The following is a 25904-nucleotide window of genomic DNA, read 5'->3' as shown; positions in this document are numbered from 1 at the left end:
CAGGCCTTCCACGAGGGCGCGGGGACTTGGGGCTGCGGGACCCCAGGGCGGGGACGAGGCCCGCGGCAGCCCCCTCCTCCGACCGGGGCGCCCTCGTCTCCCGGAATGTGGGTGGAGGTTCCTCGTTCAGACGCCCCAGGCATCGGATTCCGGGCGGGGGCGCGTGGCAGCCGCCAGGTGAGTGTCCCAGACGCGCCCCTAAACCCGCCCCACCTCTCACCAGAGCCTCACTCCCCCTCCTTTTATGGCGGGGGAGCCGGGGGCCCGGGATCCAAACCGTGCAAAGAGGCCGGAGCTCCAGGGCGGGGGGCGGGAGGCGGGGGCCGGCTCGCTTTTGCCCTTTTTGGCGTAGCAGCTCTGGGCGCTGCCCTCTGCCGCCGCTGGGGCCCGAGAGAGGCGAGCCGGCGACGGCGGCGCTTCTGCGGCTGCCTCCTCCCCTCCCCGTCCGGTGCTGCAGGGCTGCAGCTGGCACTGGGGGGTGGGCAAACTCTAGGGAGGGGCGCCCGGGGAGCCCCGGGCAGCGCGCGGAGCCCCGGCGGCTGTGCTCGGGGCCAGGCCCGGGGCCTTGATGGGTTTTACTGCCTGCGCGAGCGCGTGTGTGTGCTCACTGCGGCCGCGGCGGGGCCCTGCCCGGCCCGTTCGGCCCCCACGCGCTTCCGAGGTGCGGGTCCGGGGCCCGGAATCCGGGGGAGGCGAGGGGGGGGGGGGGGGGGAGGGGCGCTCCGCTGCGCTATAACCCCCTCCCCGCCGCCGGCCGGCTCCACACGCGCGCCCGGCGGAGCCCGCACAACTCCGGCGAGCCGGGCCTGCCCGCGCCGCCTCCTCCTCCTCCTCTGCCGGCGGCGGCGGCGGCGCCGGCTCGGCCCTCAGGCCCGCGCGGCGAGGCCCCGGGCGTGCGGCGGCTGCCAGGCGGAGCGGCCGCGGGCGCTGCCCGGCTCGGGCCGGCGGAGGGCGGAGCGCGGCGCCGGAGCCGAGGGCGCGCCGCGGAGGGGCGCACGCAGGCCGCCGGGCCGCGCCGTGCTGGGCCGCGCCGTGCCCGGCCGGGCGGCGGCGGCGGCGGCGAGAGGAGGCCGGAGGCGAGCGCGGGGCCGCTGGTGGGCGCGCAGGGCCGCCCGCAGCCCGCAGGGAGAGCGCGAGCCCGCGCCGGGCCTGGCCGGGCGTCCAGACAGGTGATGGGTGGTGCGGCGGCAGCGGCTCCAGCCTCGCTCCGGGGTCCCTTTCGGGGCTGACGCCCGCAAATATGCAGAATTACCGGCCTGGTCGCTCCTAGAGCCAGCGCCGGGGAACGAGCGCGGCGGCGGCCAGCACCGGGAACGCACCAAGGAAGAGGCCCAGCCCCCGCCCTCCGCCCCTTCCGTCCCCACCCCCTACCCGGCGGCCCAGGAGGCTCCCGGCGCGGCGGGCGCGGCAAGCGCGCACTCCCTGCTCCTCCTCCTCTCTGGCGCTGCCTGCCTCTCCGCACTCGCTGCTCGCGCCGGGCGCGCTCCGTCGGCTCCCTGCTCTCCGCGCCACCCTCCTTCGGGCCGCGTTCCCTGAGGGATGGTACTGAATTTCGCCGTCACAGGAGCCCGGCTGGAGAGCCCGCCCCGCGGCCTCGCCTCCCCGCCGAGCCACCGGTGCCTCGGGACGCGATGAGGACCTGGGCTTGTCTGCTGCTCCTCGGCTGCGGGTACCTCGCCAATGCCCTGGCCGAGGTGGGTGCCACCCCCGCGCCCTGTCCTTTCTCCGACTCCCCCTGCGCACGCCCCCTGAGGCCGCCCGCGGGCCCGAGAGCCCGGGCTCCGGGGCTCTGCAGGGCGCGTTTTGATTTCTGCTAGGGTGGTCGGTTTTTAAATTTTCCTAACTGGGTTCTATTTTCTGCCATGCCTAAGTGTGTCTGGTGAGTTTCCAGCGTGTTGCGTCGCTCCGCCGCGGAGGGACGGAGTGGCGGCTGGGTGGACGAGTGGGGAGAAACTTCGGGGGCCGCGGGCTCCTCTCCGAGGAGGGAGACCTAGGGCGCGGCGGACAATGCAGCATTGGGGTGCGGGAGCGCGGAAGGGGGTGTGTGTGTATGTGTGTGTGTGTGTGTGTGTGTGTGTGTGTGAGCTCGCGGAGCCGGGGAAGAGGGAAGAGCCCCCGACAAACTGGTAGGGGCGGTTGCAGCGGGAGCCCCCGGAAGGCAGGGTGAGCAGCGCAGAGCCGCAGACCCCAGGTCCCAGTCCCTACGCCCGGAGCGGCGGGTGGGCGGGCGCAGTACCGCCCGCCCGGGGCCTGCTTACAGGTGGCTGAGCGAGGCGAGCCGGGGCCGGGCCGGGAGCCCTCGCCCTCCCACCGCCCGCGTCCCCACCCCCACCCCCAATCTCGAATTCCGAATCCTCGTGAGCTGTGCTGTGATAAATGACTTTCTACTCCCCCGTCGTGGGGACTTAGTGCTTGAGACCCCCCACGACCCCCTACTCCCTTTAAAAATCTGGAAAGAGTAGGGGGAGGCCGAGAGGTGGGGGGTGGTCTGGGTTGGGACCCGGAGCTGCGAGAGATAGATATTTAACCCTCACGTTCCCTGGCAGCCCCTCCCAGTCGCGGCTGGATTTGGGGCGTCTTAGTCGGCGCTAGGGCCGTAGCTGGGCCGGAGCCCGGGGTGGGGCGAGTGTGAGTGTGCGCGCGCGTGTTTGCAGACCCTCTCCCCCGCAGGTTCGGTCGGGATTCCGGGTGTGAAATTTAAACCTCGGGGTAGATTAAAGTGTTAGGGCTGCCGTGACTTTCGTCGCCGGTCCGTGACGCATTTCAACTTGATCTTTCTCGATGTTGATTTCACTATTAGACCAGCAACTCCCCGGACCCCTCGCTGCCCCTAGAGCTCCTGTAACGGACACCCCTGGGCAGAGGGGCCCCGTGGGTTTTGTGTGTGTGTGTGTGTGTGTTAATTTAAACGTGGGGAGCGGTTTCTTTTTGTAAAGGGCAGACACGAATGGGGACGGAGAATTGGATTGGGGGGTCTCATCCAGCCCCACCCTGGGCCTTAGGCTCCAGGGCCCGGGCTGGGGGTCCGGCGGCCTTCCTGCAAGGCGCCCGCGCGGGCCGGGTGGGAGACCAGGCGCTCTGGGCAGCCACGGGCGCTGACCGTGTTGCTATGCTTGCAGGAAGCCGAGATCCCCCGCGAGGTCATTGAGAGGCTGGCGCACAGTCAGATCCACAGCATCCGGGACCTCCAGCGACTCCTGGAGATAGACTCCGTAGGTAAATCGCGCCCCTTCCCTCGGCGCGCGGGGAGGGCGCGGGCGGGCGGGCAGGCTGTATGTGCGCCCTGTGCCGCCTCCCGTGTTCGGGCCGGGCCGGGCGCCGCGCAGGAGCGCACCGAAAGGTCAGAATCCAATCCCGGGCCATAAAAGCCCAGGCGGATGAGTCAGGAGTTTCTCTTCCAATCACCACTTTCTCTCCCGGCGGCGGCCGGGGCTGCTCACTCGCCCAGGGATTGTTTTTTTGCTTTAAGGAAAATGCTGAATGTGTCTCAGAAAGTTAAGCCGCATAGAGGGCGCCGGCGTCCCGGCCAGGTGTGCAGTCCGGGGCCTGCCCTCCGGCCGGGAGGAGCCAGCCCAGACCTTGGGCGCTGAGCCCCGACCTGGGCGCAAGCTGGTGCGCCGTGCTGCCCCCCACCGCCCCACCGAGGGCCCCTTTGTCATCGGTGCGCATTTGCTCTGCTCCTGCTGCCGGGCTGGGCCTTGTGGTTGTGAGTCCTGTGTTTTTCTGTTTTCATGAGCCAATAAAAAAGGCGCGCCTTGGACACTCTGCTGTTTGGGGACTATTTTGGGGCTCTCCCTCAGGCTCTGGAGCTGAGCCGCTTTAGGAAGCTCTTGAGTGTCGGCTGCAGAGTTGGACTGGCCCCAGGTGGGCAGAGGTGCTGACCACCCATATTGGCCTGGCTGGGAGCTGGTGGTGCTGGGTGGCTGTGCTTGCCTGTGGACCAGAGGAAGCTCTTCCTAGAGGACAAGGGTTCTGGCCCGCATTTCTGTGGCAGGAACTCCACTGTGAGTTAGCTAGGGGGATACTCATGTCAGAAAACTTACTGTTGACTGGACAAAAAGGAGCCCCAGATGAGCTTGTCAAACAGGGCAACCAAAGTTAGCCAGGGGTTGGCTGGGAGAATTTTAAGTGAAATGAAGATTTTTCTTTCACTGCAAACTACTCTAAAAAGGGGGGCGGTGGAGGAATTAAGTAAAATCACATGGTCTAGTCATTTGGAAATTTGTACCTAATTATGGTGGTGGAAAGGCCTGAACTATTTTCATTTCATGCCAAAACCATTTTCTAGCAAGGGCGATGGTTTCTGTAGTTTCTTGACCCAGGAAATCCTTTGGCTGATCCTTATCAGGAAGGGGGTAGAATTTCACTTGGAGATCAGAGTGGGGCCAGGGGGGGATTTTGATCTGGTTCCTTGATGTGTAACCCTGGGGAGAAGGGTTTGGCTTTGGTTAGCCGAGGAGAACACTTGCCTGCATTCTGCTGCTCCCTGATGGACTTGGGAAATGGGGAGATTGGCTCCCCAGAGTCTTTTCCCTGGGAAAGGCTGGGCCTCCCGCAGTACCTGCTTTGGGTTGTGGTGGGGAAATGGGCCATTCACTTTTTGCTGGGACCATTCTTATTCTGTTTTCTGCAGCCCCGCCTCCCCCACCCCCCCACCCATTAATGCTTTTAGCATTGCAGCTCTGGGGTCATGCTGATAGCATTCCTGACCTGTGGACTTCTGGGTCCATGGCCTCCTTGGAGGGTCCAAACAGAAGAAGCAAGGGTGCAGCAGCCGGTTCTCCAGGCTGGTTTCAAATTGCCCCCTTATAAAAGCCCTGGGAGCCTGTTCCCTCCTGCCCCAGGGAGTGGACAGAGTGGACCGCCTCACTCCCTCCCCCACCTGTTAGGGTAGCTGGGGTCTGAAAGGGAGCTCCTAGTGCCTGGTGAGCTTTGGGCTGAGAACACTGGAGGGGCCCCAGGGTCGCCTTTGTTCAGTAGCTGTGTCCCTCCAGGACCCTTTGTGACACAGACCCCAGGGCGGGCTCCTTCATCAGAGCTCTGGGTGGTCCCCCTCTCAGCTCTGACCTGAGCTGGTTGCTTCTGTAGCTTGTTTTGCAGAAGGAGTGGGCTGGGGGGTGTGGGTGTCTTTTCCCCAACTTCTGTTTCTGCCCCAAGGGAAGAGTAGAAATGGACCCCGCTGCTAGGAAAGGTTGTAAACTGCTGTGAGGTTACTTCTCCAGGCCCAGGACTCCACAGCAGGGTCAGCCAGAGGTGGGATCAGTGAGGAGGCGGCTGGGTGCAGAGAAGTCCCGCTGGCCTGGGTGTCCATCCTTCCTCTTATAGCTCAGAGTGGAGCTCTTGCGGACTGACGCCTGGGAGCGGGAAAAGAGACTCGGGTTTGCAGTGGCTCCTCCCTGGGGCGGGGCCTCGTGACTGGCAGGTGGGCGTGGCCTCCAGGGCCGGCTGTTCCTGTCTCCCAGGTGAGGCGCTGCGCCCAGCCCCGCAGGCGGTGGATTCCTTGCCCGCGCCCGCGAGCTCCGAGCGCGCTCACGGACCGGACAGTTGGTTTCTCACGTGTGACCTTCGGGTGCAGGGGCCAACATGTGGTCTTTTAATGACCAGTAGCATGGAGTTTGCGGCCTGTGTGTCGGGTGTGCTGAGAGCAGACCATTCAGCCGCGCGGGAGCTTTGTTCTCCGAAGCCTGGCTGGGCGCCCGTGGCCATTGAGTAAGGATACATAAATATCATCCCATTAGGCCATTAATGCTCCTCCAGGACTGACGGCTGGAAGACGGCTCTCTATCCTTCGGACATCTGTGCAGAAGAGTCAGAAGGGAAAACCAGTTGATGAACTGTCCTGAGAGCCATTTTCGGGTGTGATTCACGTGTGGCCTTCTCTTGGGAAGGGGATCCCTGCCTGTTTGCATCTCCACCCGCATAAATCAGAGGGCTACCTCCCCATCAGCGAGGTCTGGGCTGAGTTTCCGGACCACCCGTCTCCATAGGGTAGTGGATGAGCTTGTCTGACTGGGAGCTCTTTCTACTCTTGTTGGGGATTGAGTCCTGGGTTCAGGTTTCAAAACAGTTGATCGACCAGGAGGAGGCTTTGTCTTCTCTGCTTCTTCAGGGGCAAGAGGCCTGGGTGTGGGGCAGGCAGTCGGGGGCCTCCTGCTGGCCATCGGCCTTGCTTGCTCTTCTGAGCTTTGGCCTCAGTGTCTTCCGAGGTGGAGAGGTGGCAGCCCCTACTGTGTACACGGCACCATGATGTCGTGGAAGGCTGCTGTTGCCTGGCTGGAGCGCGGGGTGGGGTGCGGCCTGGGTTGCTGCCGTTCCGTTGTCTCCTGGAAGCTCAGGATGGACCAGCTGCTCCCGGGCTTGGCGATGGCAAGATGGCCACCACCAGGACGTGACTCATAATGTCACTTTTTTTCGTGAAAAAATGCTTCTTGTAACAGTTGGTAGATGGGAAATTCTTACTGCATGAGTAGTTCTGTTCTGATCTTATTTTGGGTCTCAGAAAAAATTAGCGGCAGTGGAACATTGAGTCATTTTGAGGGAAGATCTGGGTTCTCCTGGACGGCGGGGTGCACGGCGGCGCATCTTGTGTTCTCGCTGCGTTTTCTGTGTTTGCGCTTTGTTTCTAGTGAGTGCAGGTTCAGACTGCCGGCATGTGGACAGTCTCCAAGGCCTCTGTGCGCTGCACATCGCAGATGGGGGTCCTCGGGTCTGGGCTCGTGGCTGGGATACCACTGAAGCTTCTTGGGGAGGGGAGGCGGTGAGAACGGGCTCCTTGGGCAGCTGTGGCCCTGGAGGCGTGCCTTCTCAGAGCCCGCTGCCTCTGGTTAACTGTGGGGGAAGCAGTGATGGAGGGGAGAGGCGGAGAGATGCCCCACCAGGTCTGACGGCCCACTACCCTGGTGCAGGTGCGGGGTCCGCCCAGACGGCAGGTGTGTGTGTCCCTTCTGAGCCCTGTCTGGGGGCCCTGGGGGCAGAGCGGGTGGTGGTGTGTGTACTGAGGGGGCTGTAGCCAGCCTGGGGCGCTAGGCCCAGTGGTGACCTTGGCTCTGGGGCCGCTCAAAGCTCTTTCCTTCCTGAGAGCCGTGTCCCCCACCAGGCACCGGGCTCCTGATGCGCCACTCCGGTTCTAGTGGCCTCTCCATCATGGCAGGCTGACGTTCAGGGACTAGTGGGGTCTGACCGAGGCCCCGTCTGGCCTTGCTCCTGATGCCCCTGCAAGGCCGGGATGCTCAGCCAGGATTGGGTCAGTGAGGGCAGCAGAGGAGGCGGCAGAGGTGGTGGAAAAGTTGCGGCTGCAGCCTGTGCGGGTCCGCTGTCCAGTTCTGCTGTCCAGCCCGCTGTCCAAGGTGCGCTGTCCAGCAAGCAGCAGAAGGCCTGTCGGCTCAGCCTTGCGGGCGGGGTGGGCTGGCTTCAGGCACCTCCCCTGGGTCAGCCCTCACCCAGCTTCCCTGAGGAGGCGCCCTGGGTGGGCTGGCCGCAGGCCCTTCCCCACTGGCCTGCAGCTTCACGGTGGGGTGCAGGGCAGGTGCCCACGTCAGGAGCCTCGTGCCGGCCACATGGGGCAGCTGGGACGTCTTTGGCAATTGGGAGTCTCATCCTGCACACGTCTGGAGGCCCCCCTTGTGGGTGCAGAGGGACCCCCCCTCTGTAACGAGGATGGCGGCGGGGTGTGCTGCTGTGCAGGCTCCAGGGGCCCAGGTGTGGGCAGACGGTTGGCATCTCCTCTTTTTCCTGTAGGAGCTGAGGAGCCTTTGGAAACCAGTCTGAGAGCCCACGGGGGCCACGGTGCCAAGCATGCCCCGGAGAAGCGGCCGGTGCCCATCCGGAGGAAGAGGAGCATTGGTGAGTCCCTGTGCTGGGGGGCTGTGGAGGGGCTCCGGGGACGCGTCCTCCCCCCCGACCGGGACGCGGGGTCCGTCCCTTCTCTGCTGTGCAGGCCCCGCGCCCCCCTCCCCGCTCCCCGCTGTAGGCCTGGCCTGGGCCAAGAGTTTCCAGAAGCGGGGAGCCGCCATAAATTCCTGAAGTGCCCGGTCTTGTTGGGGCCTGTGCTGAAGGCAGCCTCGCTGGAGGATGGGTTGTGTTTAATTTGCAGTTCATAACATCGAGCACAGAGTGCTCCCTGCTGCCCTGCGGAGTGGTGGGTGCAGCCATGCTGGGCCTGGGGGGCCCTTTCCGGGGTCCCCACCTCCCGCAGGCCTGGCTCCTTGGCCCAACTCTGAGCATCCGGGGTCTGCCTGGCTCCTTCAGGAGTGACTGGCTGATGGAGGTCTCCTGGGGCCTTGCTCAGCCTTGAGGGGAGACCTTGCCCCAGGGGTGCAGTTGGGGGGTGTGACCACCCAGTCCCATGCCACCTGGGGATCCTGACAGCTGTCCGTCCTCCTTGTGACCTTGGGCATGTGACTCTCTCTGTCTGAGCTGTCTTTCCAAGAATATGAATTTTATAGCTTCTGCCTTTGGGCGTGGTATGTGGGTAGACGATTCCTGGTTGAGGCCAGCGGGCCCTCCCAGGTGACGTGTGCTGCCTCGAGTCTTTGGGCCTGATGGGGGCCTGTCCTGCTCCAAACCGGGGGCCTGCCCTTGAACGGAACTGGGGCTAGACTGAAGGCCTGTGGCCCTGCCTGGCTGGACTCCCCAGATCCTTCCTGCTGGTGGGCGCTGGGTTGGGCACTGTGAGTGGGGCCCCTTCCCGCACTGGGGTGGCTGGGTCACCAGCACCCTTCCCTCTTGATTTGGGGGCCGCTGGAAATGTGCTTGTGGGAGGCGGGGCCCGTGGGAGGCAGGGCCCTTGGGAGGCGGGGCAGGTGACAGCTGGCCCCCCGCCCCTGGCCCTGAGTGAAGGTGATGTCCCAGCTCTAAGCTGGCCTCAGGGGCTGTGTGAGCCCCTTTTCAGCCCCCATGCCCCAAGGGAGGCTCTCTGCAGCACCCTGCCCCTCTGGGGTCTCCCCTTCCAGCCCTCAAGTTACCGCTCACCTTTGGGCCAGTCAGCGGCACCCTGTTGGGGGCCGGGGTCTTTCTGCCTGTGCTGTACCGGGGGCTGTGTGACATGTCCCATGGGCTGAAGCCATGGGCTGTGGGGCGCTCCTGCCTGGACCCCCGGGAGCTGCTGCAGCCCTGGGGCTTCCAGCACGTTCGCCTGCTTCTCACCTCTGCAGAGGAGGCCATCCCAGCGGTCTGCAAGACCAGGACTGTCATTTACGAGATACCTCGGAGCCAGGTGGACCCCACGTCCGCTAACTTCCTAATCTGGCCGCCGTGTGTGGAGGTGAAGCGCTGCACCGGCTGCTGCAACACCAGCAGCGTCAAGTGCCAGCCGTCGCGTGTCCACCACCGGAACGTCAAGGTGAGCCTGCGCATCCCTGGCCCGCGGTGGCCAGCTGTGGCTGGTGAGCCAGAGGATGCGGCCATTCCTCTGACTGGCACACTGAGGCCTGGGGGCGGGACTGGGGCTTGGGTCCTGGTGGGTAGTTTAGGGGTGGTGTCTGGTCCTCTCCAAGGGCCTCTCGTGGGTCTTAGGACGACGAGATCCTAAGATCCACAAGAAAGGTGGTTGGCTTTGCCAACGGGTTTCGCATGGTGTCCAGCCATTTAGCTGAGAGCTGCCTGGTGTCCCCTCCAGGCTCTGGAAGGGTCTCTTGGGCACTTTAGTGGGGGCTCTGGTGCGTGGCAAGGGGGCTGGGCGTCCCCTGAGAGCCTCTCCCCACCGAGACTGGAAGGGAGCCCCGGGCTGGGGCTGGGTGGGGAGGCTGATTCCCACCACGGCTCAGAACTTGGCTCAGAACTCAGGCTGCAGTGCCAGGTACCCACGTGTCATGCTAGACCTCTGGCCCCTGTGAAACCTGGGAGGGAGTCCCTCTCCACTGGACATGCTGTTCATGGGGCGCCAGCCAGGGGGGTCCTTTTGGGGGCCAGGTTGCCCCGTTTCAGGAAGGTGTGCTCTGCGTGGAGAACCACAGGCCCAGCGGCTGGGTCAGACGTCTCTGCCTCCCGCATTGGGCTCCTGGGAGCCAGTACCCGGCCGGTGCTCACTGTGAGGCCTTCTCCCAGGCAGGAGGCTGGCTGGTTTGACCGCTAAGGGCACCACGGGGTCTTGCAGCAGGGCAGGTTCCAAGGACACATACTGGGGCTTGTCCTCTGAATCTGGGGGAAATTCTGCATCCTCAGGTCACTGGGCAGCTCAACTTGGGCCTGGCTTCTGGCCCTATGTCTGGAAGCCTTTCTAGCCTGGGCTTGCTCCCCTCTGGCTGCACCTGCCTCTTCGGGGGAGTGGGTTTGGGACATGGGGACTGCCTACCCCCACGGAAGGTCTGGCTCCAGGTGGGTCATGGTCCCTGTGGCCCTGGGGCGTGGACTTGGCACCGTCCCATGGAGCAGCCCCTGCCGCCACCCCCCCCACCCCGCCCCACTCAGCCGGGCCTCCAGTTTTCCTGGAATGCGGACTTCTGCTCTGGGGGTGCAGTAGAACTCTTTTCTCCACTGGGAATTATTTCCGATCACCTGCGAGTCTGAGTCCAGGCTTCTGGCCCCAGAGTGAGGTGTGGAGTTAAGGACCCTGTAGCTGGCACGCGAGAAGCACTTTAGACTCTAACTGGGACTTGATTGACCTCGGGGACTTGGTCCTCTGCGTGCTTTGGGGATTGAGTAAGTGGATTCCACGGCTGGCTGCCTGTGGTCTCAGGTGGACACTCCCCTGGGGCCAAGGTGCCCTGGAGTGCCTGCCCGGCGTGCTGGCTCCTGCCTCAGGCCTCAGACTCCGGGTGGGGGGTGTCCACCCTGGGCACCCCGCGGGCCCCACTGCTGTGTCCTCCTTGGTTCAAGGAGGAAGCAGGCCTGATGCCTGCCTGTGGGCTCAGCGGTGGCCCTGGCTCTCAGCCCAGCCTCCTGGGCTTCCGTTGGGTCTGGGGTTCCCTCCTTGTGGTGTGTTGAGGGGTCTTAGGAGCCCCAGGAGTCCAGAGAACTGAGGTCTTTGTCTCTTGGGCCTGGGGGTGGGGTGCCCTAGATTAGATGGTCCTGCTTGTGGATGCTGGAGCCTGTCTGTTGGGCCAGCAGCAGGGGCCTGGAGGTACAGGGGAGTAGAAATGGAGCGGGCTCTCTGCCCATGGCTCCAGCCTTTGGGGTCCCCCACGGCTCCCACTCTTGCTTCCCATGGTGTGAGGGCAAGGCCATGTCTGGTCCCAGGCTGGGCAGCGACCCTCTGTCTCCCCTGGTCCATCCTAAGGGTGGGAGGGTGGTCCACAGCTCCTCAGGGGTCTCAGTGGGTGAGGGCAGGTGCTCTGTCTGCCAGGGCACAGGCCTGACCAGCGGGCGGGAGAGCCGAGTTCCATCTGCCCAGAGTGGGGTCAGCCTGCCACGGGGGGCCTGACCACCCGGCTCTGCATTCAGCACCCCGCACGCCTTCGCCCAACCCCCTCTCGTGGGGAGGGCCCCTCCCGCCCTGCCATCAGGAGGTCGGCAAGGAGACATCCGGCCCCAGACCCCGGGGTCCTGGCGGGAGGAGACAGAGGTCAGTGGGAACAGGAGGCCCATTGTGGCATGCCCGCCCCCCAGCCTGGCCAGGGGCCGCCCCTGTTCCATTTGGGGTTGAGGCCGAGCAGAGAGTGGCCCTCAAGGCCCAGACTGAACGTGGGGTGGGTGCCGGGGGGCATAGGGTGACACACAGCCCGAGGCCCCTCATTGGGAGGAGAGGGCGGGGAGGCCGGGACGGTCTCCTGGGTGACTGAACCAGGCAGGCACCCTCAGCTGCAGGGGGCTCCGGGCCCGGGGTCAGGACACGCCCAGGTCGGTGGCCTGGCCCCCAGAGCCCTGCTGTGACCTCCACGGAGGGCGGCCTGAGACCTCCGGGGCCTGCCCTGGGGGCGGCTCGTGGACCCTGGAGCCCCTGCAGACCTGCCGTATTGCCACATGGGCAGGGGTCCCGGCCACTCCCCGGCACCCCGCTCAGCAAGGCCAGCGCCTGGCGTCTGCCCCCTGGTGCGGGCTGACACGCGGGTCCCGCCCCTAGACCCGAGCCTCTGTGGCCGGGACAGGTGGAGCTGGGCGTGGGCGGCGGTGGGTCAGGCGGAAGGAGCGGCTCCCCGCCGCCGGGTGGGCCTCCAACCTCACAGGTGCTGGGAATTTGGGGCGGCCCTGCTTACAGGGCAGCCGCAGGCTCAGCTCTGCGGCCATGTCAGGCAGTTAACTGCAGTCTGACTTCGCCAGAACTCCGGCCTCTGGGAGGTGGGCCTGGCGTGTCTACCTGGGGAAGTCCAGGATGGGCCTCTGCACGCCTTATGGACAGGGGCCCTGCGCTTTGGGTGGGGGTTCCCACAGGGCCGCATCGGCCGTTGCTGTTCCGGGAGCCAGGTCGGGCCGTGAGGTGAGGCAGTGGCTCTGGCAGCATGCCTCCGTGCCGGGCTCCTGAGTCCCTGCCCTGTGCAGTGAGGCGCCCGTTGCTTGCCCGACTTGAGCCCTAGTCGGTCAGGGAGGGCAGACCCCATCAGCCGCAGGCCCCGGAGCTGGGGTTCTCTTCTCCGGCCACTGTGGCCTCTAAACCGAGCCTGGAGAAGGCCTCCTGCCGCCCACCTGGGAGCCAGGTCGGTCTGTCCATCGTGACCCCTGGAGCCGGACTCAGTTCTGAGTGGACTTGGGGCTGCAGGGCCCCGGTGACCCTGCCCAGCGGACTCAGGATGTCCCCTGGCCGAGAGGCACGCTCAGGGGCCCTGCTGGTTGCAAGTCCGGGACCCCTCCCCGTGAACCAGGCCCTGTCCATGCAGCCTGTTTCTCCGTCTGTGAAGCGGGCCACGGTCATGCCCTCTCGAGGCTGCTGTGAGAGTCATGGGCCTGGCCCATGGGATTCAGGAGATGCTGCTGTTTATTCTGGACCTGGGACCTCTCGGGGGGCCTCTGGCCTCCGCAGTGCCACACCCCACCTCCCACCTGCGTCAGGGGGCCCTGCAGGGCGCGGCTCTCCCTGGCCCTCCTGGGGGTGTCCTGCTTCATGGGGGCTGGCGGGCACAGGAACCCAAGGCCTGGCTCAGAAGGCTGACGGCGTCATGGGGTGGTGTGCTTGGGTGGGTCTGGCCTGGGACCCCACAGGTGGGGCAGCTCCATGGCGGGGAGTCCGAGTGGTTTTTCAGGAGCAGCCAAGACAAATGGAAACGGTGGGGAGAGCATGGGGTGTGGGCTCCAAGACGCTGCAGCGTAGGTAGGTCTGGGGGTGGGGCGCCAAGGACGTCAGCATCTTCATCGTGGCCTTGGCTAGAGCGGAGGACGCTTTTGAGAATTTAATATTCACAGCACGTTCTTGGGGGAAAAATGTAGCCATTTCCTGGCCAGATGGAGGTGGTGGACCAGCCCGGAATACTTGCATACCCAGAAGCAGGTGCAGCTATGAATCCCTGTTTGTTTTTCTGTGATAAGAAAAACAAGATTTTTCTCTAAAGACTTGAGTGGCCGCTGTTACGCACCCTTCATTGAGGGGCCTGCTGGGGCAGCGCTACTGGACCCAGCGCTGGTCCCCGGGCGGTCTGTCTGGTGGCTGGTGAGCCTCCCCCTCCCCCACACCCATGCCGGCCGTGGGGGCCTGGGTCCTCGTCCTGCCCTGCAGAGGATACCAGGGGAGGTGCCCACTGGCCAGAGGCATGCCATCCAGAGGGCCAAGCCCTCGGGTGGCCTGTGTCCCCCAGCAGAGGCCAGGGTGGCGGGAAGCATGTGGGCACTCAGAGTGGGGTCCAGGGCGGGGTGAGGCGCTGGCCTGTGTGCCCGCTGCCTGAGCCCCAGGGGAGTGGACAAGGCTGCTTGGGCTGGCAAGCTGGCCTCTCTGGATGGGGGCCTTGGATAGGCTCTGCGCAAAGGTGCCGACTTCAGTGGTCTCTAGACAGTGACCCAAGTTCCAGGTGCTTCTGTGTGTGTGAAGCCGTTTGTCCTTCACCATGACCCCCAGTGCGTGTGACTTATGTCCCCACTTTACAGATGGGAAGGCGGAGGGTGGCTACCCACCTCTCGGACTCTCCCTGGGGAAAGGGGCAGGGGCAGCCGGGCCCCAGGCCACCCCGGTGGAGACATCCTGCAGGAGCTCCCACCACGAGGCCTTCTCTCTCCCCGGTCTCGAGGTCTCGACTTGGGAAACCCCTGGGCCTGGCCCCAAACCTGGCCCAGCTCCTGACCCGTCTGAGCCACGGCCTCTTCACACGGCCGGCGGGCCACCGGCTCTCTTCTGCTTGGTTAATTCATGCGGCCAGGTGGCCGTTCCAGGTCTGGACGGGCCTCCAGGCCTGCTCGCCTATGAGGTGGGCAGCCTGGCCTCCAGAGTGCAGGGCAACCCCCTGCCCGGGGTCCCCAGGCTGGAGACTTCTGTTTGTGGCCTGGGGTCCCATTTGCCCTGGTCAGCTGTGGCCCATGAGCCAGGCTTCCCCAAGGCCTCCAGGTGCCGGAGGTGGGCCTTGGCCAAGCCCTGCTCCCCGCCCCGCACCCATGTCCCTGGGTGAAGAGTGAGGGATGGAGAGAGTGTCCCTGGGGGCCGTTCTGGGAGCCGGGTGAGGCTGCAGAGCTGGGGCTGGCTGCACGTTGGGCGGCTGAGGGGTCCTCGTCTGGAGCCCCAGGTGGGCCCATGCCTCTTGCTCCTCCTCGCGGCTCGGGGTTGGGCCGGAGGGCGGATGGTCCCGGGCCTCGAGCGGCAGCCCCGGTCCCTGGCTGCTGATGGTCGGGCGCACCTTTGCCGACCTCTGTGGCTGTTCCACGTATCCCTGAAGTGTGGAAGCCAACCCCTTTCCTCACCAGAGCCTCCCCCTCGAGGGCATCCTTCAGGGCCTCTCCTGGCGGGCACAAGCCTCTGGGCTCAAGTTAAAATGGGACCAAACCACAAACGCTGCACCTCACTGCTGGATCTCACTGCTTCCTCACTGGTGCCCCTGCTTTTCCCACTGGGAGGAGGTCAGGGGTCAGGGGTCAGGGGTCGTCCCGGCTCCCAGGCTCATGTGCCGCTCGTCCACGGCCGCGCTGGTGTCTCGGCAGGTGGCCAAGGTGGAGTACTTCAGGAAGAAGGCGAAGTTAAAAGAGGTGCAGGTGCGGCTGGAGGAGCACCTGGAGTGCACGTGCACGAGCGCCAGCCCGAGCCCAGAGCACCGCGAGGAGGAGGCGGGTGAGTCCGGCCGGGGGGCGGGGCCGGCGGCGGGGCGCGGGGCGGGGCCTGTGGCCTGTGGGAGGGGCGCGGGGCGGGGCCGGCGCCTGTGGCCTTGGGGGGCTGCGGGGGCGGCGCCTGTGGCCTTGGGGGGCTGCGGGGGCGGCGCCTGTGGCCTTGGGGGGCTGCGGGGGCGGCGCCTGTGGCCTTGGGGAGGGGGGGCGGGGGCGGAGCGCTGTAGCTCAGGCCTGCGGTCACTGTGCGTTCACTGCGCGGCCCATGCGACCCGGGACCTGCTGGGGGTGTGGGGGGGGTGTGCTGCCCCCGAGAGCATCGCGGGGACACGGCCACGCGCCTGGAGGGAGGGGTCAGGCCGCCGTGGGGTCCCGTCTCCCACCCCGGCCCGAGCGGTGAGCTGGAGAGATGCGGCCCGTCCCTGGAGGGTGGCAGGTGCTGGCCACAGTGTTGGCGCTCGGGGACCTGGCCTTCTTGGCCAGACTGCCCATAGCAGCCCGGCGTCGTGACCGCCGCGCCGGGCCGGCTCATGGGACCAGGAAGTGTCTCCCTGCCAGCACCATCGAGCTGTTTTACAGAAAGACAAACACCCCAGGTATTTATTGCTTCAGTTTCCACCCCACACCCTCCCTTGGGCCCACTCACCCTTCCTGCCCTTCTGTCAACAGGAAGGCGTAGGGAGTCAGGTAAAAAACGGAAAAGAAAAAGGTTAAAACCCACCTAACGTGGCCAACCAGGTAGGAGCCACCCGCCAGCCGCGCCGCCATTCTGGGGTGGGAGGCGCAGCGCCCGCTCACTCGGCGAATCACCCACAGGCGAGGACGCGCCCTGATTGGCCTTGATCCGTCCGCGAGCTTCCGCTGTCTGTCCGGCCGGGCTGCGGGTCTCCACGCTCCTGTCCTCCGCCCCTTCTCCTTCCGCTCGGGACGCCTGGCCCCCAGCCCCCTCCTGCTCTGGGGCGCCCGCTCTGGCTTTGGTCCTCGTTGATCGGGAGGCAGAGATCATAGGAGCGGGGTGATCTGGGCTCTCTGAGCAGCAGTGGAGTAGCTCCCATGTTTAATTGCTGGGATCACACAGACAGCTTACCCACTCCTTCGACAGATGGAAAAACTGAGGCTTACCAGGATCACAGATGAGACTTGTTGAAGGCTGGATAGATCCTGTCTGAAATGCTTTGTAAACATGTAGGGGGCTGTTGGTTGCTGTACTGGAAATTGTGTTTGGCTGCTAACAACACACCAGAAATAAGGGCGAGATGAGGTAGAGACCAGAGCAGGTACCGCAGTCTCAAAGTATCATCAGACACCCACTTGAGGACTGGTGATGTCCATGCTCAGCCTCGTGACCTGAGATGGCTGCCCCAGCTCCAGAAATCGTGTTACAGTCCAGGCTGGAAGAAAGGCTATGGTGGGGAGAACAGGAAGGGACCCAGTGACTTTTGCTTCAATCTCACTGGCCACCCCTCCACTCGGAGGGGGCCTGGGAAAAGTGGTCTTTTCGAGGGGCTTCCCAGGGGAGGTGGGTGTGGGCAACTGCGGTTGTCACGGAGGGAGGCAGTGTTAAGTCTTCCTGGTCCTTCCTGTTGGACTGTCTGCCTCTGGAGAGCCTGGTCCTTGCTCCTGGGCATGTGGAGCCCATGGCATCCAAGACAAACAGTTGTGAGAGAAACTCTTGGCGATAGGTGCCTGGGAACCCAGGGCCCAGCTGAGTGATGTGTAACTGTAGAACCTGACCAGGCCAGGAGCTTCTGAGGCCTGTGGGCCAGGTCCACTCGGGAGGCTCCTCTGGGAGGAAGGGTCCATGTAGACAGATCCTGAAGCAGCCCCCAGCTGCCGAGCCTTGGCTTCGGGTCCTGAGGTTGTGCAGGGGCTGATCAGTACCTGCCTGTGCTTCCCAGTCTGCAGCCACCGGGCTAAGCCTCCACAGGCCAGCTGATGACAGAGACCCCAAAGGGAGAGTGCCGTCCCTGCCTCCCTGCTAGCATTCGGTCTCTGGGTGTGTGGTGCGAATGTTCGGATGAGCAACAGACGGGCAGTGTAGGGCAGGGAAGAGCTGCTGCACGCTCAGGCCCATGTGCCCCGCCCGGTCACAGAGACCCGTGTCTCACTGATGGCATCCGGTGGCAGGATTGCCTCATGGCCCAGAATGGCTGCTGGAACACCAGAAATCACACCAAGCTGTAGGCCAGAAGAAAGAGAAAGGTGAGGAGAAAAGCAGAAGAACCCTTCTGGGCCTCAGTTTTCCCCATCTGTACAATGGGAGAATGGGGCTTGCTCTGAAGCTGTGTTCTATGAGATCCCAAGAGCCGAGTGCCAGTTCTGGTCAGGATGTTACAGAAAGGGTAATGGGGCATATTTGATTTGGAAAATTTAACAAAGGCTTTAAATCTTGCGAGCTACCACGCAGCGTGTGTGCGTGCCGTCATGGCGCTCGTGAGTTCGTGGCCTCTCAGTGTCTGTCTCTCTCCTGCCTGCAGATGTGAGGTGAAGATCAGCCAGCAGCCCTCTCCCGGGACACGGATGTACATGGCGTGTTACATTCCTGAACCTACTATGTACGGTGCTTACTGCCAGCGTGGTCTTTGTTCTCCTCCGTGAAAACTGTCTCCATGCACGCTTTGGAGAACAAAGAGACAGTATGCGTTGTTCATGTGACATCAAAGCAAGTATTGTAGCGCTCGGTGAGACAATAAGACGCTTCCTTGTCAAAAAACAGAGAGCAAACAAACCCACGAAACACGACAAACAGACTCACTCACAGAAATATCTGAACAGTTGCCGGAATGGAGGGACGCCCCGAGGGACGGGAGGACTGACGTCTCGGCGGACTGGATCTCTGTCCAGGGTGGTCACAGGTGCTTCTGCCGAGGATGCAGAGCCTGCTTTCTGAAGGCTGCGATCGGAGGCCGCGGGCTCTGCAGGCGCACGCAGGAGCCAAGACTGGGGAACCACATCTCCTTGCCGTAGTGTTTGAGTCTTATCCAGAAACTTCCCTGAGAGCCTTAAGTGGATTTTTTTTTTTACATCATAAAGTGATTATTAAGCTTTCCTTTTTACTCTTGGCCTAGCTTTTTTTTTTAATTATCTCTTTGGAGGACATTTACACCGATGACACCAGGCCGCTGTGACAGTGAGGACAGGGGATGGTCCCTTTCCTGCAGGATGCAAGCGAACGAGCTGTATTAAAATAAACGTGGTATGCCCACCCGTGCATCATTTCCTAAATGTTTCTGGCTGTACGTGTTTCTTCTTGCCCCGTCTCACCCGCCTTTTAATTTAAGCCATTTCGAGAGAACTGCGTGAAGCAATCACATGCCATTCCCCAGCCTCCTGCCTGCGTGGCCGGGCCTGAGGACCCGGCTTTCCCGAGCGGCGGCCCGGGCTTGCTCCCTGCTGCTGCCGTGTTTGGACAGAAACTAAACTCTTATTTTTGGTAAGCTGTTACGCTTTACGTGTATTCAACAGAAATTCTGTGTGGTGTTGTTTAATTTTGTTTTTTTTGTAAAGGTGAAGTTTGTATTTTTGTCTAATATTACCAAGTTTTATATACCTGAGAGCCTGCCATGGTTTTTTTTTTTTGAACCAAAAGGAAAAAAACAAACCCACCAAAATGCATTTACGGTGAAAAGCATTTGTGGCCGCGGCCCATCAGCGTCACATGGCCTGTGGCCTGTGGTGCTGGAGCTCCAGGTGGTGACCGGGAGGTCTCGGTGTCCTGGGCCTGCCTCTGGGATTCTGGAACCTAGAGGACCGGGCCGAACAGCTGCACCGGCATCGTGACCTCACAGAGACACAGCGGCGCGCCCTATCAGATGCCAAGTGGATGAGGAAGATTTGATCCCTCGGAGTGCGTGGACAGCAGTGTCTGCTGCGCCTGCGAACTGGGTCAGCCCTGTGTTGCCCGCGGCCTGCCGCCCCGTCCTCGCCTCAGAGCTCGAGTGACCGTCGGGACCCTTCTGTTGCCCTGGGGCCGTCTCCGGTGACAGGGAGCGTCCCAGGACTCACCTGTCTGTTAAGGAGCTTCTTCCACGCGCGGGTGTAGGACGCCTTTGAGCTAGCGCATGGGGGTGTGGTCGCGGGCCGTGGCCCCGCCCCAAGGGGGACCGCCCCTCCCAGGAGGGGTGTCCCGCAGCGGCGCTCTGCGCGATCCTGTGCTGTGGATACATGTCTGATGTGAGATGTACAAACGTGATCTGTGTATTTACGTCCGGTGAGATGCCCAGAACCCTGCTCAGTTATTCTTTCTTTGGGCAAATGCGTCTGATGGTCTGTCCATTAAAGCAATGGCGCAGAAAGGCTTGGTGTGCTCTTGGGGGAGAGGAACGCCCAGGAAGGGGTGGGACCCCCAGCGGCAGCCGGGAGGATGTTGGTGGGGAGCGGCCACCACGTCTCACGGGACTGAGGGTCTCGGCCTGCTCTCCATTCCCTGATAAAGGCACTAGGCCCTGAACGCTGGCCCCTGCCCAGTGCCCGTCCAGCTCCAGGGCTCCTGGGAGGCCGCGTCATCGACCCCCGAGGGGTCCAGGTGGCGTGCTCAGCTGGCTCAGCTCCCTTGTCCCCCATCTGTTGTGAATTTCCCTGGAAGCTCTAGACAGAAATGGGGAGAACAGGCCCCCTAAGGAAGATGTGGCCATACAGTGGGGTGCTGGGCCTCCAAAACGGAGCCTGTGAAGGGCTGGGGAGCAGAACGCTTGTTGTAGGGGGCATCCAGGGGTCAAATGGTGAAGCAGGGAGTTGGGCTCCATCCCGGGGGCCTTGGAAGTGCCCATCAGAGCCGTCTGCCTGGGTTGTGCACCTGTGAACACACACAACTCCTTCAGGGCCTTTCTCTTGGCTTTGGGGGAGGCGGGCAGGAAGCCGGGGACCCCACTGTGGTGCTGAGTTTGTCAGCGGGAGGATGCTGTGGGCACAGAGCTGCCCACAGCAGCCCTGGCAAAAGCATGAGTGCAGGGCCATGCTAAGCCCTGGAAGCACCGCGGCCACCTGCCGGCCTCCCCACCCCAGCCCCCTCTGAGAGTGCAGTCTGAAACCTGGGGTGGGCTTTGGGCCCTACCTGGCTGGGAAGTACCCCCAACCTCTGTGCTTTCTGCTGGCCTCGTGACCCCCCACCCTGGTCTCGTGACCCCTCACACTGGCCTCGCCAGTTCTGTCTATTCCGTGGGGTACCAATTACAGCTGAGTCTCGGGGCTCAGGCTGAGTGGGCGGCCCAGGTGAAGGAGCCAGCATTTTTGGAGCCCTGTGGACAGCTGTCCCCCTGTGGGCCCCTGGCCTGAATAGATGAGCTAGTACCCTGCGCTACCCAGGCTGGGGAGGGCTGTTTGCCTAGAGGTCCATCGGCAGACCCTGGCTCATGTGCTGGGGGCCGCTGAGCGTGGAGTGTGGGAACGTGGCTCTGCCAGGCTCTTCCCTGCCAGGACCACCTGGCCCTGTGACCTTGGGCGACCTTGCGTGTGACCTTGGCAGGTGGTTTCCCTGCTCTTGATTGGACAGCTGTGCTGGTCTGCGAAGTGAATGTAAGAGCTTGTCCCAGAGCGGACGCTCCAGATGGACTCATGGGGCTCCCGACCCTGAACGGGAGCAAGAGGAGCTAGTCTCAGATGGGGGAGCGTCTGCTGGGGCTGTGGGCTGATGGACCCCGGGACCGCAGATGACGGCCCGCCAGGCCCCCTTCCCCAGTGGGGCTGGGCTGAGTGTGAGAGCAGGGCCTCCCTGGAGCTTCCTCCCATTGGGGCTGCTTGCCTGCTCACGGCTCCTTTCTGGGTGTCTCCTCACCAGCCTGGGACCCTGGGAGACAGGGCCAGGGTTTGAGTCTTTTCTGGGCCCCCAAGGGAGACCTGGTGGTCAAGTGGCCAGGAAGCTGTTTGCTCAGAGTGTGTCCCTGTGTCCCTGGGGCTGCTCTTGAGGGAGGAACCCAGGGTCACCCCTAGGCTGGAGACCAGGACCCAGCCTGGCCTCGGGGGTCTGCAGCATGGGCAGGGCCTGGCTGTCACCCCACAGCGCCCCCAGCACCCCTCCACCATCGGCTGGAATCCACTCCCGCCCGCTGCAGGGCCATGCGATGCAAAGCTGGTGGCTTCTGCAGAATAGAAAAGCGGCTATTCAGACCAGGCCCTTCAGCTGCCAAAAATGTGGAGTGTTCGCCGTCTGCCCCCGGCCCGTCAACCAGACCCTGGCCCTGTGCCCCCGGCCGAGGACCCTGCCTGGCACTCTGTGGGTGAAGCACCCCATCCCACCACTCTGGCCCCGCGGCCTGCGCTGGCACCTGCCTCTGCAGGGCTGGCCACCTCAGGCTCCACCAGGCGCTGCGCTGTCCCGAAGGCCGCATGTGGTTCTAGAGTGCAGGGTAGACAGACGGACGGAGACTTCTCCAGGTGGGGATGCAGTGCAGGCCCCAGGCAGGCGGCCCAGCCCCAGCACTCACAGCCCTCATGCGGCCCCTGGGCCTCAGGCTGCCCATCTGGGGACGAGGAACCCGGAGTCACTAGCAGGCCCCTGGGCCCCGGCCTGCCCTCTTTGCACCTCTAAACTCTGGGCAGCCACGCCCTCTGCCCTCACAGGTGGGCTCACAGCCCGGCCCTCGCTCTTCCTGCTGCCCCTCCAGGGTGCTGGCCTCGCGGGCTTGGTGGACATCAACCTGGGCAGCGCGGGGTGTCTGGTGTCTCCCTGGGTGCTTTGCGGGCTGGGCCTCCCTTGGGGCTGGCTGGTACTAGGAGCTGGGGTCCCTGCCTTTCTGTCTGGCGTCCCCTGCGTCCTTCCTGCAGGCCCTCAGGGAGGGGGAGCGGGCAGAGCCCCCTGCCTGCCGGGCCCCCAGCTGCTCCGAGGAGGTTGCATTTCCGGAGGGAGAGGGGCGGCTGTGGGCTTGTCCGGACCTGCGCTCCCGGGGTCGCCGGCACCTGCGGGGGGGCCCCGCTGCTGCGTCAAGACGGAGGCTCAGCTCAGCCCGCGGCCGCCGCGGACCCCTGACCCCAGAGCCCCGTCCCTCGTCTGCCCTAGTCCCCAGCACAGTGGAGACCAGGAGCCCGGGTCCCCCACCACCCAGACTTCCTCCAGGGCGGGTCGTGGAAAAGCGAAACCCCGGGTTTTAAATGCAGAGGGTGGTGGTTGTCACCGCTGGCCCCTAGAGATGTGCTCCTTCGTTCATTCTTGTCCCCGCAGATGCCCTCCGGGGCTGCCCCAAGGTATCAGACAGGAGCTCAGGGACCTCACAAGGCCTTGCTGTTGCTGGGCTGTTGTCAGTGAAGCTGTTTTCTTGGTTTAACTTTTGGGTCTTTGCTGGTGCGTGTTGACCCGTGCAGCTGGTGTTCGGATATTGTCCTGCAGTCCTGTGGCCTCGTTTTTAGCTCTGACGTCTGTGTGTGTCTGGGTTTCTTGGCATTTTCCATGTACAAGGTTGTGTCACCTTACAATAGGAGTAGCTGACTGCTTTCTTCTCGATCTATTTCTTTTTTCTTCTTTAATCGCCAGGGTGAGAACCTCTGGGATAGTGGGGAGAAGCTGGCGGAGCAGACATCATTGTCTTGTTCCTGATGGGGGGAAAGTTTTACGTTTTTCTGCCTTAAATATGGTGCCAGGTGTGGGTTCCTTCCAGGGTAAGGGAGTTCCCTCCTGTTTCTAGCTTGCTGAGTGTTTAGCATGAAACGGTGTTGGATTTTTTTCTGGGTGATGCTTTTTCCACAGTAATTGAGAAGATCATTTGTATTTTTTTTATCTTGTGAACATAATGCATGTATATTGTGTGTGTATACATATACACACACATTTACACACACACATACACGCACACACTTACATACATATATACACACATATGTACACACGCACATATAAACACATACACACATATACACACATACATATACACACATTTATACACATATACATACACATATACCCACACATATTTACACACACATACATATACACACATATACATACATACACACACATACATTTATACACACATACACACATATATATACACACATACATACATACATATACACACACGGAGAAGGAAATGGCAACCCACTCCAGTGTTCTTGCCTGGAGAATCCCATGGACCGAGAAGCCTGGTATGCTGCAGTCCATGGGGTCGCACAGAGTTGGACACAACTGAAGCGACTTGGCAGCAGGCATACACACACACACACACACACACACACATTTACACACACACGTACACACACACACATTTACACACACATTTACACATATACACATTTACACACTTATACACACAGTCACACACACATATACACACATACATATATACACACACGCACATACACACATGTACACACACATTTACACACACACATAAACAGTTACACACACATACACACATACATATACACACACATTCACACACATATACTCACATACACACATACATAAACAGACATATACACACATACACACATACACACACACATTTACACACACACACACACACACACACACACACACACACATACACACACACACACACCCAGCGCTGACTGGATTTGTTTGTTGAACCACACTTGCGTTCCTGGGATGAATCTCCTTGTCATGGGGCGATCACTATTTTTATGTGCTGTTGGATTTGTTTTGCTAATATTTTGTCGAAGTTTTTACATCTGTACATAAAGGTAGTGGTGTGTGTTTTCTTTTCTTGTGACGTCCTTGGTTTTGGTATCAACACGTAAAAGTAATGATTCTGTGAGAGTGAGTTCCTTTCTCTTATGTTTCTGGGAAGAGTTTGTAAAGCATCGATGTGAATTCTTTTGAGAACTGTTTGCTAGAATTAACTGTGGACTGACTCTATCTGGTCCTGGGGTTGCCCTACTTGCGGAAGACCCCCAGGGCTCAGCCCTGCTCCCTCCCAGGCTGCGGGCCTCAGGGGGCCGCTGTCCCAGCTCAGGCCCCTGGGGACGGAGGGCTCTGTTTGCCCAGCATGGGGGGGGGGTTGGCAAACAGCCCTGGGCTCTGGCTCCGGCCTGGGTGGCATCCATCGGGGGCCTCGGCCTGCATACCTTCCTCCCCCACCTCCTCACTGCTGACCTGCAGTGACCCCGAACAGAGGAACTCCCTGACGCCAACGTCCGCGGGCTGCATGTGGGGACTGGTCGGGGCCTCCTGGGAAGTCACACGTCTCCGCTCCTTAGAGGGGCATGGGGCGTGCGCTGAGCCCTCAGGGTGAGCTGGCTGGTCCAGGCCCAGAGAGGAGCAGCAGCCTGTCTGGGCACATGCAGCAGCGCCGCAGTCTCCTCTCGTGGCTGCGGGGCCCCCGGAACCCCCGTCTCGGAGCCCTGACCTCCCCCAACAGCACGTGGCCGCTGGGGGCCCGGCACTGATGGGGGGAGGGGGGACCATGGGGGGACAGACCCGCTTCCCGAGGCACTGGGCTCCTATCCAAATTCATAACAGCCTGAGAAACACCCTCTAGAAAAAAGCAGCCCAATCATCGTCTCGTGTTTAAAAAATTCTGGCATTTTCCCCCTCAAAATCTGTCCTAGTTATGCTTGAGATCTCCTGACCCCAGAATACTTTTATTTGTGACAGAAAATTCGTCTCCATGGCAACGCCTTAGGAAGCTGCAGTCTCGAGATGATAACTTCCCAGGCAATGCAGACGGTAAATGGATTTCTCAGAGAAAAGCGGGCAGTGAGTCCATCTGCACTGGCCACTAGGCAGTCTGGGGGCACTTGGGGAGGCGCCGCGCAGGCCTGGCAGGGGTCAGCAAGGCAGCCCTGCATGGAGCAGCCAGCTCTCAGCCTCCATGCTGAGCATGCAGTGAGCCCAGGGCTGCCCGAGGCTGCATCAGGCCAGCAGGGCCGCCCCTACGCTGCACACCTGACTCTCCCAGCCCCCTGCGGGCTGACACCTGTGCCCCATGTTCCTCCCCTGAGCAGTGCGCACAGGACGGGAAGAGGCGGGACGGCCCTTGGGAGACCCAAGACACTCTCCCCACAGCCCTGCTCTGCACCTAGGCTCCCGGGTCAGCTCGCGTGCCACAGCAAGGGAGATAGCACGGGCCTCGGCCACAGTTACTCCATTGATCAATCCACGTGTCCTCACCCGCCGTCCATTGATTCTCCTCAACACCGTCCACCCATGTATCCACTCACCCACCCAGGTATCCACCCACCCACCCACCCATCCATCCATCCAATAGATATTTCTTCAGCATCTACCAGGGCCTGTCACTGTGCTGGGCACCAGGGATATTTGACTTTGTGGAGCTGATCATTAGGGGAAGAGTCAGGCATTGCTCACACACACACACACACACACACTCACAATCGTGGACTGAAGTGGGGCCTGCAGGGAAAATGAAGCAGTGGCTGTGTTGCAGGATCCTGACGCTGAGAGAGATGATTTATATTTTAATCCTCATAGCTGCCCTAGGATCAGGGCCCCCAGCAAGCTGTTTTACAGGAGGGTTCCGTCTGGAACGTGCCTGACATCCGGTAATTGGCAGAGTCAAGGTCTGAACCTGAGCCAGGCTGGGTTGGAACCCTCAGGGTGTGCTCTGTCCGCGGCTTAGGGGGCTGCTGTGTGTGGAGAGCAGGGGCCGTGGGGGGGCGGCGGGAGGGGCTGCCGGGCAAAAGGACCTGTGGTGGCCCTTCAGCCTGGACAGACTTGGCGGGTGGGGGCGGTAGGGAGGGGCAGGCGATGGGAGGGGGCAGAGGGCAGGGGACGGAGGAGGGGGCACGGGGTGAGGAGCGGCTGGGCTACCCACCAGGGCCAGCCCCTATCCCGGACCACCTGTTATCAAACTCTGCTAATGAGCTGCCTTCTAGGAGGGGAGATG

General features: G+C 62.4%; 1 protein-coding gene and 1 long non-coding RNA gene across 8 annotated transcripts; one reads left to right on the top strand and one right to left on the bottom strand.

Moving 5' to 3' along the window:
* The first annotated feature begins 39 nt into the window (after nt 1–39).
* On the top strand, nt 40–22921 carry PDGFA (platelet derived growth factor subunit A). 7 transcript variants are annotated; one of them, XM_044935571.2, is made up of 8 exons: nt 159–177; nt 1565–1694; nt 3120–3216; nt 7738–7842; nt 9153–9340; nt 14989–15115; nt 15778–15846; nt 17586–19403. In XM_044935571.2, exons 2-7 carry the CDS (start codon nt 1632–1634, stop codon nt 15831–15833), a joined length of 636 nt encoding a protein of 211 aa, XP_044791506.1. In that variant the 5' UTR covers nt 159–177; nt 1565–1631; the 3' UTR covers nt 15834–15846; nt 17586–19403. The 7 variants fall into 7 exon arrangements, with proteins under 7 accessions (XP_025130327.1, XP_044791506.1, XP_044791504.1 ...); XM_025274543.3 differs by lacking the exon at nt 159–177 and adding an exon at nt 528–661; XM_044935570.2 differs by lacking the exon at nt 159–177 and adding an exon at nt 1065–1169.
* Nucleotides 13259–14982, bottom strand: LOC123331498. Its single transcript, XR_006548134.2, has 2 exons — nt 14752–14982; nt 13259–13385 (listed from the first exon to the last, which is right to left on the bottom strand). It is a non-coding gene; the product is annotated as an uncharacterized LOC123331498 (long non-coding RNA).
* Nucleotides 22922–25904: the final 2983 nt, after the last annotated feature.

Source organism: Bubalus bubalis, chromosome 24 (assembly GCF_019923935.1).
Source record: "Bubalus bubalis isolate 160015118507 breed Murrah chromosome 24, NDDB_SH_1, whole genome shotgun sequence".
Taxonomy (NCBI): Eukaryota; Metazoa; Chordata; class Mammalia; order Artiodactyla; family Bovidae; genus Bubalus; species Bubalus bubalis.
This window is presented reverse-complemented; position numbering and strand designations above follow the sequence as displayed.

What these genes read in the sequence shown, in the direction of transcription:
- PDGFA (XM_044935567.2), top strand. Translation starts at nt 21,078, where the DNA reads ATGGGCAGGGCCTGGCTGTCACCCCACAGCGCCCCCAGCACCCCTCCA.